Source organism: Mus caroli, unplaced genomic scaffold (genome assembly GCF_978045245.1).
Source record: "Mus caroli unplaced genomic scaffold, Mus_caroli_1 scaffold_4, whole genome shotgun sequence".
Lineage (NCBI taxonomy): Eukaryota > Metazoa > Chordata > Mammalia > Rodentia > Muridae > Mus > Mus caroli.
In genome coordinates, this window is record NW_028227259.1 from 73,919,922 (window position 1) to 73,937,060 (window position 17,139).

At 38.9% G+C, this 17,139-nt stretch overlaps 1 protein-coding gene across 1 annotated transcript in view; it reads right to left on the bottom strand.

Annotated features, from left to right (window-relative positions):
• Positions 1 to 2,678: 2,678 nt before the first annotated feature.
• The window catches only part of Cox7b2 (cytochrome c oxidase subunit 7B2), a 122,840-nt gene continuing 108,379 nt past the window's right edge, over positions 2,679 to 17,139 (bottom strand). Inside the window, exon 3 of the mRNA XM_021163886.2 lies at positions 2,679 to 3,076. Within this exon, the coding sequence (XP_021019545.1) occupies positions 2,779 to 3,024 (246 nt within the window). The 5' untranslated portion in view covers positions 3,025 to 3,076 and the 3' untranslated portion in view covers positions 2,679 to 2,778. The remainder of the gene's footprint in view (positions 3,077 to 17,139) is intronic.

The following is a 17,139-nucleotide window of genomic DNA, read 5'->3' on the forward strand; positions in this document are numbered from 1 at the left end:
CTTTCATTTCTGCAGTGGTAGTATTTATCTTTTAAATGTTCTTCTGTGTAAGTCGTATTAAAACCCTCTTACATGTATTACTTAACGAACAGCCCATGCACCTCTCTTCACATCCTGTTTGTCAGACACTCATTAGTTACGGGTGTGTGTCTGATTGGAAGATCTTTCATTTCAAGAAAATGTGAAGTGTTTCCATGGAGATCAGCTTGAGATAGCCCAGTGACGAACTTCTTGGCTATAATTTCACATTGGTTTCTATGGTTTCCAGATAGGAGAAGAAAATGAAGTTGCAGATTTTTTTTTTTGTAATGTAAAAGGTTATTGGAAAATAAGAGATACTGCTCGAATTAATGTCATCTCCCTGAGGAACGCAGCTGCTGCCACCGCAAAGCATGGAAGATTTTATGTCATATGAATACATTCATATGCTTTTTTCTGTATCTGTCATAACTAGGAACCATTCTAATGCTTAAACAGTGTTATAAAATTAGCAGACACCTTTCTCAAAAGGGAGGCCTTTCGTCAGTGAGATGCTTTGGTAATAGTTACTAATAACTAGCTCATGATCACATTTCTTACATCAAATCTTTTAACGTCACATAGTATATATGTCAAATTAGTAAAGAACTATTAATAAAGAGCTATGATACATCTTTATTGACAGAGAATTGTGTAACTGCCATTTGAAATAATAATTCTAAGTTGAATAATACCATCTCACAGTGCTAAAGAATTGTTTCCCTGTGAATCTGGTGTATTTTCAATAAGCAGCAAATTCATAGAACTACTTAATCAGAGCCAGGATTTACAGGCTTCGAAATCAAGAAGCGATTATAGGAATGGTTCCTCTCACTATTATCCTCAGGGTTCCACTAGTGAGGCTGTTACCAGGAATTACAGCAGTGGTATCATTAAAGTGGAAGTTAACAATGCTACCCTGACACAACCAACTGAGTGAATCTGTATTGGATGCTTACTCCTGACCTGAGATGAGTGTAACTCTTTCTGAATACTTTGTAGAAATGTGAGCTCCTGCATAGGAGCCCCTGCCTACCCCATCATTGTCTCATTCCTAACTGACAGAAAATATAAGTTTGTAAATGCCTTATGGGAAGAAGTTTCAGAATAATTAGTAATGTAAAGCAGACATGTATGTAAATGGTCTCGAGTTATCTAATTACAATCCTCAGTGGAAATCAAATTCCTATTTTTAATGTTTTTTAAAGGAATATGGGTTAGGATTACCTATAGTTACTCATTTAGTCACCATTTCAACATCACTGACAGCCTAACTATCAACTCCTGTTCTGAATGTAAATTCACAGAAAGCATTCCAAGCCTATTTTCTTACAGATTTCACATGGTGATAATAAACAGAAAAATAAAAGCTTTCTAGAAAGTAAGATAGTGAAAAAATTATAAAGAAAATATCATCCTGAGTGAGGTAACTCAGTCACAAAAGAACACACATGATATGTATTCACTGATAAAAGGATATTAGCCCAAAAGACAGGAATATCCAAGATTCAATTCACAGATCATATGAAACCTAAGAAGAAGGAAAACCAAAATGTGGATGCTTCAGTACTTCTTAGAAGGGGGAACAAAATACTCACAGGAGGAAATATAAAGACCAAGTGTGGAGCAGAGACTGAAGGAAAGGCCATCCAAAGACTGCCCCCACCTGGGGATCCATATCATATACAGCCACCAAACCAGGACGCTTTTGTGGATGCTGGAAAGTGTTTGCTGACGGAAGCCTCATATGGCTGTCTCCTGAGAGGCTCTGCCAGCGCCTGACAAATAGAGGTGGATGCTTGCAGCCACCTATTGGTCTGAGCGTGGGGTCCCCAATGGAGGAGTTGGAGAAGGAACTGAAGGACCTGAGGGGATTTGCAGCCCCATGAAGGGAGCAACAGTGTCAAAAGATCAGACCCCCTGGAGCTCCTGGGGTCTGAACCACCAACCAAAGAGTACACATGGAGGGACTTATGGTGCTAGCTGCACATGTGGCAGAGGATGGCCTTGTTGGACATCAGTAGAAGGCGAGGCCCTAGGGCATGAGGGTGTTCCATGTCACAGTGTAGGGGAATGCCAGGGATGGAAGTGAGTAGGTAGGTGGGGGAGCACCTTTATAGGGGCAGGGGGAGTGGGGATGGTATAGGAGGTTTCTGAAGGGGAGACCTGGAAAGGGGAAAACATTTGAAATATAAATAATGAAAATATCCAATTAAAAAACAAAAACAAAAAACAAAAGGTGATCCTTACTGCTGATGTGATGCATCATGGTGAGGGAGGCCCAGGAAGAGATGCAGCCAAGCAAGTAGACTAATGAGAAAGTTTACTTATCAATGGCAGTGAAAGTACGGTTGGTACACACCAGCCTGGGAAAGAGAAAGGGCGGGTTAAAACTGGTCAGCTGCTGACAAAACATGTACTGGACACAACTAAATACACTTCTAAGGTACATATGTATGAATGCCTAATGAAGGCAGATACACAGAATATGTCATTAAATCAAAAGAACTCTTAAATATCTACTTTCAAATATATAGAATCCATACCTGGGTATCTCTATCCACTGCTAGCATATTACTTTCAGGAACTAAATGATAGTTTTCAACAACTTGTTAGTACTTTTGAATGAATTTTATTTCTTTTGTTATGCTATATTTTAATGAACAGAAGAACATTTCCACGACAAGTTTTTTTTGTTTTGTTTTGTTTTGTTTTGTTTTGTTTTTTGGAGACAATGCTACATTACAGTATCTAAGATAGTTACTTCTTCTTCCACTCTTGGGGGGTAACTCTGCCAACAGGAGACAGGTTCCACACCACGCCCATCTGTGTCATATAAATTGTATATCCTGCTAAACAGAAAATGGTCCCACTAATTAGCATCATATTGCCATATTTGTCATGAGTTTCTGATGAGGCCTTTGAGTGTTTCAGTCTTCCCACAACTTTCAGAATGCTTGGAGTCTTGAGATAGTTTAGTGCATATCTGGCCAAGGGAAACATCATGACATACGATAGGATTATTATTGATTGAAGCAACAGGTCTGTTGTCAGAGATCTAGAAAAAAATAACATAAGATAATATAGCATGGCACGGAATGGCATGGCATAAGGCAACATAACAAAACATGGGCCATGATATCTGATCTGTATTCAGTTCATCCTTTACTTCATCTAGACCCCTAGATCTCCTGGAGCAGGAGTCAGGGACGATGATAGTTCGTTTTATTTGGTCCATTGTTGGTGTGTGTGTACACTCATGTGGAGGCCAAATTTCCAGTGTGGGCTCCTACCTTTTTTAAGTTCAGTTTTTGAGACAAAAGTCTCTGAACACCTTATGGTTTCATGTGGACTGTCAGGCTGAGAACCCAAGATCCGCCATCTTTGTCTCCCAGTGATGCAATTAGACATATGCAAGGCCACACTGAGCATTTATACAGGTGTTAAGGATCTGAACACAGGTCCTTGTGCTCTTGCAGTAAACAATATACCCAATAAGCTGTCTGTCCAATCACAGAAATGTGACTTTGACATCATGATGTCTGGATTCTAGTTTCAGCTAAGCCACTGGCTGACCAAATGTTTACACAGTTACTGAAATCCCTTTGTTTCATCTTCACTATCAAGCTGATAATGGTGTTAAGAGTGCATGTGATAACACAAAAGAACAACAAAATATAGACAGTTTTAGATTTTCTTACTCATCAAAGCATGCAAAGGTTTCTCCACTGGCAGAGTCTACACACAATCATTTCCCACACATCACACTAGTTGAATATCCTATCTAAAACCTACTAAACATTCTAGCTTTCCATCAGAATTAAAAGACAATCATGGCACTTATCATATCTCTTTCTCCAGTTCTTTCATTACTTCCTGTTTGGTCATTAGGAAAGAATAGGATCAGAGAATAATTTATGATACCTTTTGTCTCATGCTTGCTGCTTTATAATACACTCACTTCATTATTCCCCACACTGAGATGTTACAACCCACAAGCTTTGCCTCCATGGACACTGACTGCACACCATTATAACACAGTTTGCCCTTTAATTATTCCTATCTGTGAAGCTCTTCCATCTTCCTCAAATTTTCCTGTAATAAAATTGGCTGGCTTCTGAGGGTAAGACTTTCCCATTAGAAATTCTTGTCTAGTATTTACTTGGCATTACATTCTATAATAAAATAATGTTGCAATATCTGAAAATGAGACATCCCTCATTGCTTCATATATTTGATCCCATGTTCCCTAGGTTATGGGAATATTTTGGAAATCTGTGGAACCTTTGAGAGATAGAGCCTAGCTGAAAGAAGTAAAATTGAGATTTATAGAAAGATTCTAATATATCTCATATTCTTGTCTAATCTTCCTGTTTCATCTGTGTCTTTATCTACCCAGGTGTGAGCCTGTTCTCCACACCTATAGCTAGCACACACTCCAGCCACTATGCCTTCTTCGGGATACTGAAGCATCTCCTCTGAACTGTAGTCCGGGATACACTCTTCTTAGTTTCTGTTAAGTTTTCTGTTATAATGATAAGAAATATAACTACTACAACTGCCATCTTCTCCTTCCTGATGGTATCAGTAATATCTACCTTGTAAGTATTTTGATTTATGAAGTATATGCTAAAACTAAAATTCATTGTTTAAGCCGGGTATGGTGGTGCACGTCTTTAATCCCAGCACTAGGGAGGCAGAGGCAGGCAGATTTCTGAGATCGAGGCCAGCCTGGTCTACAAAGTGAGTTCCAGGACAGCCAGGGCTACACAGAGAAGCCCTGTCTCAAAAATAAAATAAAATAAAATAAAATAAAATAAAATAAAATAAAATAAAATAAAATTCATTGATTAAAAGCGTTTGACACATTGCTAAAATCTACTTAAGAATTCTACAATGAGTTTTGTGTGAGCATGTATCCTTAGCTCATTATCTAAACAACTAAAATATGTGGGCTCTCATGGAAAGTTTGGTAATATTCAAAAGTAAAGGTACAGAAAGATGAATTTCTCTAGGTAATAAGAACAAAGTAAAGATTCTCCCTTCCTTGCAGCAATCAAATAAAATAAATATGTTCTGAATAAATATACCTAGACAAAATGTAGTGTTCTATTTAAGATACAAAAAAAGATTGGATATCTAATTTATATAGTAAAGTTTAGGCTAAGTTCTGGAAAAAGAATAACCTCTACTGTAATACAACCTAATTCTAGGAGGAAGCTATATTGATTTGAAATTTCACTGGTTCAAACAGTAATTTAAAATCACTAAAGGTCATAAAGGTATATCAAAAAATAATAAAGAAAGAAAATTAACATTTATTTAGCCAGACAAAGAGGAAGGGCACTCTGTTTTTAAATAAAAACTAATGATGGGACAGAATATAAGCATAAGTACTGTTTTTAAATTCAGGGAGCTTTGTTTGGGGTTATACTAGATCTTCTTAAGGTACAGTTAACATAGAACAGTATAAAACTAACCAAAGAGATGAAACCTGCCAACCGACTAATCAACCAACCAAACGAACAAACCAATATAGTTAGCAAAGATAACCCTTTACTGAAGATCTTTCCCTGTCCTTTAGTATGTTTTCACCTGGTAACCTGTAAGTCCATCCCTATCCTCAGAACAAGCAAAACTACAGCTGCTCAAAAAGCTCATGGCCACAGAAAATGGCAGAGACATGTTTAAGGAAGTGGTTAAGAACTAGCTGGCCTAGTCTGCCATCACTGGGAAGAGAGGCCCTTTGGTCTTGCAAACTTTATATGCCCCAGTACAGGGGAATGCAAGGGTCAAGAAGTGGGAGTGGGTGAGTAGGGAAGCAGGGAGGGGGGAGGGTATAGGGAACTTTCAGGATAGCATTTGAAATGTATATAAAGAAAATATCTAATAAAAGAGAGAGAGAGAGAGAGAGAGAGAGAGAGAGAGAGAGAGAGAGAGAGAGAGAGAAAAGCAGCACAGTTGCTGGAACAAGAAAGCAATCTGAGCTCTAGAAATCATTCTACTTGAGATGCCACTGAGATCTAGTCTTCAAGCACTAATAAGAAATAGAAAAAAGCCAAACAAAACCCAGGGAAAGGCATAATATAGCTGAAGCAACAAAAGCACATGTTCGGAGGGCTAGAAAAACAGGAAGACAAATCAATCAGGTGACTTCAGTAGCAGTCACATAATCAGTTTATCCCAGTAGATGAAAGTCGGGACAACACTGGGAAGACTTCTTATGTCCCTCATGGAATTTAGACTTGATACTTCAGTACTTTCTAATGCTCAGAAAGAATTTTTAGATTCCTAGTCCTTGCCACTGGGATCTTTATTCTTCATCCTAACATTTGTGAAAGTACAAAATATAGGAAATGATATAAGATCTGCATAATGTTGCTTCTCTTTGTTTATATTTTAGTTGCATTAATATCTAAAATTATTTGTCTGGGTTGATGAAACTGTATTCAGGGGCTGAAGAGACGGTGCAGAGGGTAAAAGCACTTGCTGCTTTTTTTTTTAGCAGAACCCATTTGGTTCCTAGCACCACATAGTGACAGACAACAGTCTGTAAACTCCAATTTCAGAGCAGCTGTTGCCAACTTTAGCCTCAGCAGGCACTGCAGTCATGTGATATACAGTTACACATGTATTCAGGCTGATCACCCATATACATAAAATAAAAAATAATTATTTTATAAAGAATGTGTGCTATTTTATATTTTAAGAATGTGTTCGTTAGGGAAGCAGAAACCTGCCCGAGTAGGGCCACAAGCCTCATCCGGCCGGATCAGCACCGGGGTAGCTAGAGCACAGGGTCGGCTGACACCCGCCAGCTACCCACTACCCCCGCCACAGGATTTTGAGACTGCTGGTGAGTGGAACACAGCTTCTGCTCCAATCTTTAAACAGTGACAACGACAACAACTAACCCCAGAGATTACCAGATGGCGAAAGGTAAACTTAAGAATCTTACTAACAGAAACCAAGACCACTCACCATCATCAGAACCCAGCACTCCCACTTCGCCCAGTCCAGGGCACCCCAACACACCGGAAAAGCTAGACACGGATCTAAAAGCATATCTCCTGATGATGGTAGAGGACTTCAAGAAGGACTTTAAACACACTTAAAGAAATACAAAGGAACACTGGTAAACAGGTAGAAGACAGTAAAGAGGAAGCACAAAAATCCCTTAAAGAATTGCAGGAGAACACTGCTAAAGAGTTACAAATCCTTAAAGAAAAACAGGATAACATAATCAAACAGGTAGAAGTCCTTAATGAAAAACAGGAAAACACATCCAAACAGATGATGGAAATGAACAAAACCATACTAGACCTAAAAAGGGAAGTAGACACAATAAAGAAAACCCAAAATGAGGCAACACTGGAGATAGAAACCATAGGAAAGAAATCTGGAACCATAGATACCAGCATCAGCAACAGAATACAAGAGATGGAAGAGAGAATCTCAGGTGCAGAAGATTCCATAGAGAACATCAGCACAACAATCAAGGAAAATGTAAAATGCAAAACGATCCTAACTCAAAACATCCAAGAAATACAGGACACAATGAGAAGACCAAACCTACGGATAATAGGAGTGGATGAGAATGAAGATTTTCAACTCAAAGGACCAGCAAACATCTTCAACAAAATTATAGAAGAAAACTTCCCAAATCTAAAGAAAGAGATGCCCATGAACATACAAGAAGCCTACAGAACTCCAAATAGACTGGACCAGAAAAGAAATACCTCCCGGCACATAATAATCAGAACAACAACTGCTCTAAATAAAGATAGAATACTAAAAGCAGTAAGAGAAAAATGCCAAGTAACATATAAAGGCAAGCCTATCAGAATTACACCAGATTTTTCACCAGAGACTATGAAAGCCAGAAGATCCTGGACAGATGTTATACAGACACTACAAGAACACAAACTCCAGCCCAGGCTACTATACCCAGCCAAACTCTCAATTAACATAGATGGAGAAACCAAAGTATTCCACGACAAAACCAAATTCACACATTATCTCTCCAGGAATCCAGCCCTTCAAAGGATAATAACAGAAAAAAACCAATACAAGGACGGGAACCACGCCCTAGAAACAACAAGAAGGTAATCCCTCAACAAACCTAAAAGAAGACAGCCACAAGAACAGAATGCCAACTTTAACAACAAAAATAACAGGAAACAACAATTACTTTTCCTTAATATCTCTTAATATCAAAGGACTCAACTCCCCAATAAAAAGACATAGACTAACAAACTGGCTACACAAACAAGACCCAACATTTTGCTGCTTACAGGAAACTCATCTCAGAGAAAAAGATAGACACTACCTCAGAATGAAAGGCTGGAAAACGATTTTCCAAGCAAATGGTATGAAGAAACAAGCTGGAGTAGCCATTCTAATATCTGATAAGATTGACTTCCAACCCAAAGTCATTAAAAAAGACAGGGAGGGACACTTCATACTCATCAAAGGTAAAATCCTCCAAGAGGAACTATCAATCCTGAATATCTATGCTCCAAATACAAAGGCGGCCACATTCATTAAAGAAACTTTAGTAAATCTCAAAGCACACATTGCACCTCATACAATAATAGTGGGAGACTTCAACACACCACTTTCACCAATGGACAGATCGTGGAAACAGAAACTAAACAGGGACACAGTGAAACTAACAGAAGTTATGAATCAAATGGATCTGGCAGATATCTACAGAACATTCTATCCTAAAACAAAAGGATATACCTTCTTCTCAGCACCTCATGGTACCTTCTCCAAAATTGACCACATAATTGGTCACAAAACAGGCCTCAACAGATACAAAAATATTGAAATTGTCCCATGCATCCTATCAGATCACCATGGACTAAGGCTGATCTTCAATAACAAAATAAATAATAGAAAGCCAACCTTCATGTGGAAACTGAACAACACTCTTCTCAATAATACCTTGGTCAAGGAAGGAATAAAGAAAGAAATTAAGGACTTTTTAGAGTTCAATGAAAATGAAGCCACAACATACCCAAACTTATGGGATGCAATGAAAGCATTTCTAAGAGGAAAACTCATAGCTCTGAGTGCCTCCAAAAGGAAACTAGAGAGAGCACACATTAGCAGCTTGACAACATACCTAAAAGCACTAGAACAAAAGGAAGCAAATTCACCCAAGAGGAGTAGACGGCAGGAAATAATCAAACTCAGGGGTGAAATCAACCAAGTGGAAACAAGAAAAACTATTCAAAGAATCAACCAATCAAGGAGCTGGTTCTTTGAGAAAATCAACAAGATAGATAAACCCTTAGCCAGACTCACTAGAGGGCACAGGGAAAGCATCCTAATTAACAAAATCAGAAATGAAAAAGGAGACATAACAACAGATCCTGAAGACATCCAAAACACCATCAGATCCTTCTACCAAAGGCTATACTCAACAAAACTGGAGAACCTGAATGAAATGGAGAAGTTCCTAGACAGATACCAGGTACCAAAGTTGAATCAAGATCAGGTTAATGATCTAAACAGCCCTATATCCCCCAAAGAAATAGAAGCAGTCATTAATAGTCTCCCAACTAAAAAAAGCCCAGGACCAGATGGGTTTAGTGCAGAGTTCTATCAGACCTTCAAAGAAGATCTAATCCCAGTTCTTCACAAACTATTCCACAAACTAGAAACAGAAGGTACTCTACCCAACTCATTCTATGAAGCCACAATTACTCTGATACCTAAACCACAAAAAGACCCAACAAAGATAGAAAACTTCAGACCAATATCCCTTATGAATATTGATGCAAAAATCCTCAATAAAGTTCTTGCTAACCGAATCCAAGAACACATCAAAACAATCATCCATCCTGACCAAGTAGTTTTCATCCCAGGGAAGCAGGGATGGTTCAATATACGGAAATACATCAACGTAATCCAGTATATAAACAAACTCAAAGACAAAAACCACATGGTCATCTCGTTAGATGCGGAAAAAGCATTTGACAAGATCCAACACCCATTCATGATAAAAGTCTTGGAAAGATCAGGAATTCAAGGCCCATACCTAAACATGATAAAAGCAATCTACAGAAAACCAGTAGCCAACATCAAAGTAAATGGTGAGAAGCTTGAAGCAATCCCTCTAAAATCAGGGACTAGACAAGGCTGTCCACTTTCTCCATACCTATTCAACATTGTACTTGAAGTCCTAGCCAGAGCAATTCGACAACATAAGGAGATCAAAGGGATACAAATTGGAAAAGATGAAGTCAAAATATCACTTTTTGCAGATGATATGATAGTATATATAAGTGACCCTAAAAATTCCACCAGAGAACTCCTAAGCCTGATAAACAGCTTCGGTGAAGTAGCTGGATATAAAATTAACTCAAACAAATCAATGGCCTTTCTCTACACAAAGAATAAACAGGCTGAGAAAGAAATTAGCGAAACAACACCCTTCTCAATAGTCACAAATAATATAAAATATCTTGGCGTGACTCTAACTAAGGAAGTGAAAGATCTGTATAATAAAAACTTCAAGTCTCTGAAGAAAGAAATTATAGAAGATCTCAGAAGATGGAAAGATCTCCCATGCTCATGGATTGGCAGGACCAACATTGTAAAAATGGCTATCTTGCCAAAAGCAATCTACAGATTCAATGCAATCCCCATCAAAATTCCAAATCAATTCTTCAACGAATTAGAAAGTGCAATCTGCAAATTCATCTGGAATAACAAAAAACCTAGGATAGCAAAAACTCTTCTCAAGGATAAAAGAACCTCTGGTGGAATCACCATGCCGGACCTAAAGCTCTACTACAGAGCAATTGTGATAAAAACTGCATGGTACTGGTATAGTGACAGACAAATAGACCAATGGAATAGAATTGAAGACCCAGAAATGAACCCACACACCTACGGTCACTTGATCTTCGACAAGGGAGCTAAAAACATCCAGTGGAAGAAAGACAGCATTTTCAACAAATGGTGCTGGCACAACTGGTTGTTAACATGTAGAAGAATGCGAATCGATCCATTCCTATCTCCTTGTACTAAGGTCAAGTCTAAGTGGATCAAGGAACTTCACATAAAACCAGAGACACTGAAACTTATAGAGGAGAAAGTGGGGAAAAGTCTTGAAGATATGGGCACAGGGGAAAAATTCCTGAATAGAACAGTAATGGCTTGTGCTGTAAGATTGAGAATTGACAAGTGGGACCTCATGAAACTACAAAGCTTCTGCAAGGCTAAAGACACCATCAATAAGACAAAAAAACCACCAACAGATTGGGAAAGGATCTTCACCTATCCTAAATCAGATAAGGGACTAATATCCAATATCTATAAAGAACTCAAGAAGGTGGACTCCAGAAAGTCAAATAACCCCATTAAAAAATGGGGCTCAGAACTGAACAAAGAATTCTCACCTGAGGAATACCGAATGGCAGAGAAGCACCTGAAAAAATGTTCAACATCCTTAATCATCAGGGAAATGCAAATCAAAACAACCCTGAGATTCCACCTCACACCAGTCAGAATGGCTAAGATCAAAAATTCAGGTGACAGCAGATGCTGGCAAGGATGTGGAGAAAGAGGAACACTCCTCCATTGTTGGTGGGATTGCAAGCTTGTACAACCACTCTGGAAATCAGTCTGGTGGTTCCTTAGAAAATTGGACATAGTACTACAGGAGGATCCAGCAATACCTCTCCTTGGCATATATCCAGAAGATGTCCCAACCGGTAAAAAGGACACATGCTCTACTATGTTCATAGCAGCCCTATTTATAATAGCCAGAAGCTGGAAAGAACCCAGATGTCCCTCAACAGAGGAATGGATACAGAAATTATGGTACATTTACACAATGGAGTACTACTCAGCTATTAAAAAGAATGAATTTATGAAATTCCTAGCCAAATGGATGGACCTGGAGGGCATCATCTTGAGTGAAGTAACACAATCACAAAAGAACTCACACAATATGTATTCACTGATAAGTGGATATTAGCCCAAAACTTAGGATACCCAAGATATAAGATACAATTTGCTAAACGCATGAAACTCAAGAAGAATGAAGACCAAAGTGTGGACACTGTGCACCTTCTTAGAATTGGGAACAAAACACCCAGGGAAGGAGTTATAGAGACAAAGTTCGTAGCTGTGATGAAAGGATGGACCATTTAGAGACTGCCGTATCCAGGGATCCATCCCATAATCAGCTTCTAAACGCTGACACCATTGCATACACTAGCAAGATTTTGCTGAAAGGACCCAAATATAGCTGTCTCTTGTGAGACGATGCCGGGGCCTAGCAAACACAGGAGTGGATGTTCACAGTCAGCTATTGGATGTATCACAGGGCTCCCAATGGAGAAGCTAGAGAAAGTACCCAAGGAGCTAAAGGGATCTGCAACCCTATTGTTGGAACAACATGATGTACTAACCAGAACCCCGGAGCTCTTGTCTCTAGCTGCATATGTATCGAAAGATGGCCTAGTTGGCCATCAATGGAAAGAGAGGCCCATTGGACTTGCAAACTTTATATGCCCCAATATAGGGGAATGCCAGGGCCAAAAGAATGGGAATGGGTGGGTAGGGAATTGGGGGGCGCTATGGGGGACTTTTGGGATAGCATTGGAAATGTAATTGAGGAAAATATGTAATAAAAATATTAAAAATTAAAAAAAAAGAATGTGTTCATATAAAAGCAAAATAAAACATCAGGAAAACTGAGTTATACTGAAACTTACTAGAATAACTGCAGATGTTATGAAATATAATGCGGTGAGGAGGTATCTGGAAGGCCCATGCCAAGATGTCTTCAGAGAAACCAGGCCTTCCCAGAGATGTGGTATAAAGGGGTTGTATTTGGGAGAATGGAGGGAAGTAAGGGTTGGAAAAGTAGACTCAGAGAGACTGGAGTAGAGCCATGAAGGCAGAGAAGGGTGACAAAAGGACAGAAAGGAGGACAAAGAGACCAGCAGGGAACATGGGATTGGAGGGAGCAAGGGGGGAAGGGAGAAGGGGGAGAGGAAGAGGGAGAAGGGGAGAGGGACAGAGGGAGGGGGTTCTGCTGGGGTGACAAGCAGTCTTTTTGAATGCTGTCCATGCCTTGCTTGAGCAGGTAATGGTGGCAGATGATGTCATAAGCAATTGTAGGTCTCTGGGAAGAGCCTAGCAGAGTTGACTGTAAGCTAAGCTATTATCTGTGCATACTAAGCAAGCACCGGATCACATTCACTATGCTACACTTACATTTACAGTCTTCCTTCACACTTACACCACCATGAATCACTAAGAAAATATATTCTTCGATGTCCTACCATGGGATGCAAACTCACTAGGAGTGGATCTCATTACTATGCCATACAACTTCAGCCACTCATCTTAAATCTAGCCTAATTCTGCTTCCTCTCAACAAAACACAAATAAAATAATAAATATTGAATTTATTTAACTTTGTCCCAAGCCTGCTAAATACAATGAATCCCTGGAATTATTGTTATAAAAACGGAGATTTCTGTGTCCTATGTCAAATACAAGAGAGTATCTGGGGAATTGCCTAGAAATCTGTATTTCTGTTTGTTTTTATTTTCGTTTAGTTTTGTTTTGTTTTTGTTTTTCGAGGCAGGGTTTCTCTGTCTCACGAGTTGTACCCTGTTTCTGGAGCACTGAGTAAACTCACCTATAGAGTGCCATCCAGCTCTAGATGCTCTTGAACTTCCCAAGGAAAGAATCATTAAAGAAGAGGACTGTGGTAACTGAGTCCACCACCGTGGTGAGTTGGAAAACAGTACCTGAGGGATCTGCAAGAGTTATGCAGACACACCTAGATTAACTCAGTTAAGAGAAACAGTTGGCAGCATTTAAAGACATTATGATGACTACCAATGCTGGTTGCTGGTGTTCTGCTAGATAATAAATGTCATATTTCAAAGCTAAGCTCTTGGACCACTTTATTCAATTGTAGCACGTTTGATTCTACCTGCTTTTTATTTCTAGTATATATATTTTTTACAATTTCAGAATATCAATGCAAAATAAGAAACAATAAAAAAGCAATCTTGAACTGAAAATGCACATAACCTGCGGTGTCTTTAGTTCATTTCTCTGTGTGTCAGAGGACTCCAGGAGGGATTAAGTGTACATTCTGCCAAGTGTCTACCATCATTACTACTTAAGCTTTCAGGCTTTTCATAAAAAGAAATATAGGAACCGTGAAAGAAGGAAAGTTACTGGCGCAAATGCTGAACATGGGCTGTATTTTACAAGCAATGGCATCATATCCCAGTTCACTGTGTTGACGAATTTGCTTAAGGCCAAAGTTTATGTCAATTTCTTAAGTCTAAAACGTTACATAAGTGAATGCTACCTAAATAAAGGGACAGGCACATTATTAGTACACTTAATTATGATGTCAGGAAGGGAGCACAGAGTGCACAAAGAACTTTTGACTTGTAGACATGGCCTGATGGTGAGGAATTTAAGATATGCATATTCTTGAATGTTTTCGGCCCATCCCCCTTTTCGATAATGAATGTCAACCAGGTTCAGTACTGCTTCAAAGGGCATACTCTTGTTTTTTTTTTTTTTTTTTTTTTTTGATAAAATCTTTAAAAGATTCTAAGTGGATGATCCTGTTGTAAGTGAAAAAAACCTAAAATTTCCAGTAAGAAATAGCAAGGACATGGATATGCAATGTGTCAAACGCAGGTCTGAAATGTGCTAGCCCTGGTGTGGCCACTGTTTCTTCATCTAGTCTTCAGTTTTGTACAGCAAGGTCAGAATTCTTTTGCACACATACCTGGAAATGACAGTCATCACAAGAAATGTTTTACACTAAGGGAACTCTCAAAACTTCAGCAACTAGATGGAAGGCTACGGTAATCACACTTAGTTTTAACAACATTCTAGTTACTGGAATGCTTAGTCTAACTCCAGACTCATTAATTGACATTGCATGCAATCAGAGAGGACCCCCATTTCACTATGCTCCATGCCATCCACCTATCTTGCTACTTTCCTTGGATATGGTTAAGAGCTACTTCAAAAATGCACTGCAGGGTCATCTTCACATTTAGGGAAATAGAAAGGCAACAGATGGTTTGAGCTAAGACGGAAGCAAAGACCATCCAGAGACTGCCCCACCCAGGGATCCATCCCATATACAACCACCACACCCAGACACTATTGCATATGCCAGAAAGATTTTTGCTGACAGGACCCTGATATAGCTCTCTCTTGTGAGGCTATGCCAGTGCCTGGCAAGTACAGAAGTGGAGGCTCAAAGCCATCTATTGAATGGAACACAGGGCCCCCAATGGAGGAGCTAGAGAAATTACCCAAGGAGCTAAAGGGGTCTGCAGCCCTATAGGAGGAACCACAATATGAACTAACCAGTACCCCCAGAGCTTGTGTCTCTAGCTACATATGTAGCAGAAGATGGCCTAGTCAGCCATCAATGGGAAGAGAGGTCCCTTTGGTCTTGCAAACTTTATATGCCCCAGTACAGAGGAATGCCAGGGCCAAGAAGTGGGAGTGGTTGGGTAAGGGAGCAGGGTGGGAGGAGGGTATAGGGGACTTTCAGGATAGCATTTGAAATACAAATGAACAAAATATATAATACAAAATTAGAAGAAAAAACTCTTCTGTGGTACTCATGTACTGTAATGACTTCTAACAAGGGTAGCACATGTCACTGTCTAAACGTATAGCTAAGGATGCCATGATTTTTCTGTCTGGAGCATATCTATATTAAGATTTTCTAGAATAGCTTAGGGGAACACCAAAAGATGGCTCTACGTTCTAATCATATTACATCACAGTATATTCTCCAATGGGTTAATGATTCCAGAAGGCACTCAAGGGCAGAGGCAGTGTGATAATCCCAGAAAGTCTTTATATCTCCATAGGACAGTATGTGTGGTCATTATGTGATTGAGAATCGTGACTACAATACTTATATAAATGTTCTTCTTGCCTCCATCCATACCCACTTTCATTCATTAGATATCTTATGGATAGACCAAAATCATGACTCTTCAGAGAACAGTGAAGCTGTATTAATAACCTAGTTGAAATGAGAGAATAAAAGTCATTTCTGCCTACTCTCAGTGATATACATAACTAAACGTGAGCATTAATACACATAACTTTGAGATAACAAAGGCATTTTAATTTTTTAAAAGCACCTACTAATTTACATCTTGAATTGTAAATCTTTTTCATTGTTAACTAAGATTCAGGGCAGTAAGGTACAGTCTAGAAATCAATTTGAATGAAATGCCAATCAGACTGTGATATTTATTTACCCTTTTCTAAAATTTCTAAATTTTATCAACTTACAATAGCTCTGTTCTTTGAATTGTACTCAAAATTTACTTGTAAATTAAGCCTCTTTGTGGAAGACTTTTGTTACTGACATCACCTGAATTGAGGGAGCACTTGGAGAGAAATTCCATTTGACAAAACTTTCCCTTTTGAAGCCTGAAGCAGCAGCAATGGGTGCTTTACGGAGTGTGTGTTCACAAGGTCAGTGCTGTTCACTAAATTGTCTCGCTCTCTTCTTACTTTCATAAACATTTTGGGAAGTGCCTGAAACTCTTTTAGCAAATTTCAACATTCAACCTCTTTCTTCTTCCAATCTGCAGTCACTATTTGTAAACAGGAAGGACTGGAGGGAGGCTCAAGGCAGCCTCCCATTAACTGATTTCTCCCTGTAGAACCTTCAGGAGAAACAGCACTGCAGAATGAACTCATGTGGCTCTATTTTGTTCAAGTTTGTATTTTAAGGTTTCAAGGGAAGATGCTAATGAAAAAAGCCTTAAAGAATCTATCCACCTGAAAAATATGCAACAAAAATACAGAAGACAGAATCTTATCTAAAAGGAATACAAGTTCCTCTGGAAATCCTGGTTTGAGAAAGAGTACCAGGTTTCAGTTTCCCTTCCATTAATTCAACAGAGGTCAAAGAGTGTTAGGTTAACATCATGATTTTATATAAAAAGGAAAGAGTACTATGTAAATAGGTCATATGTTTTGCATAAACAAAAGGTTCTGTAGCTTAAACCACTTGGTCCTGGCAGAGTAGATGAAGCTATTTTGGTACGTTCAGGTCATTCAGATGGTCAGATC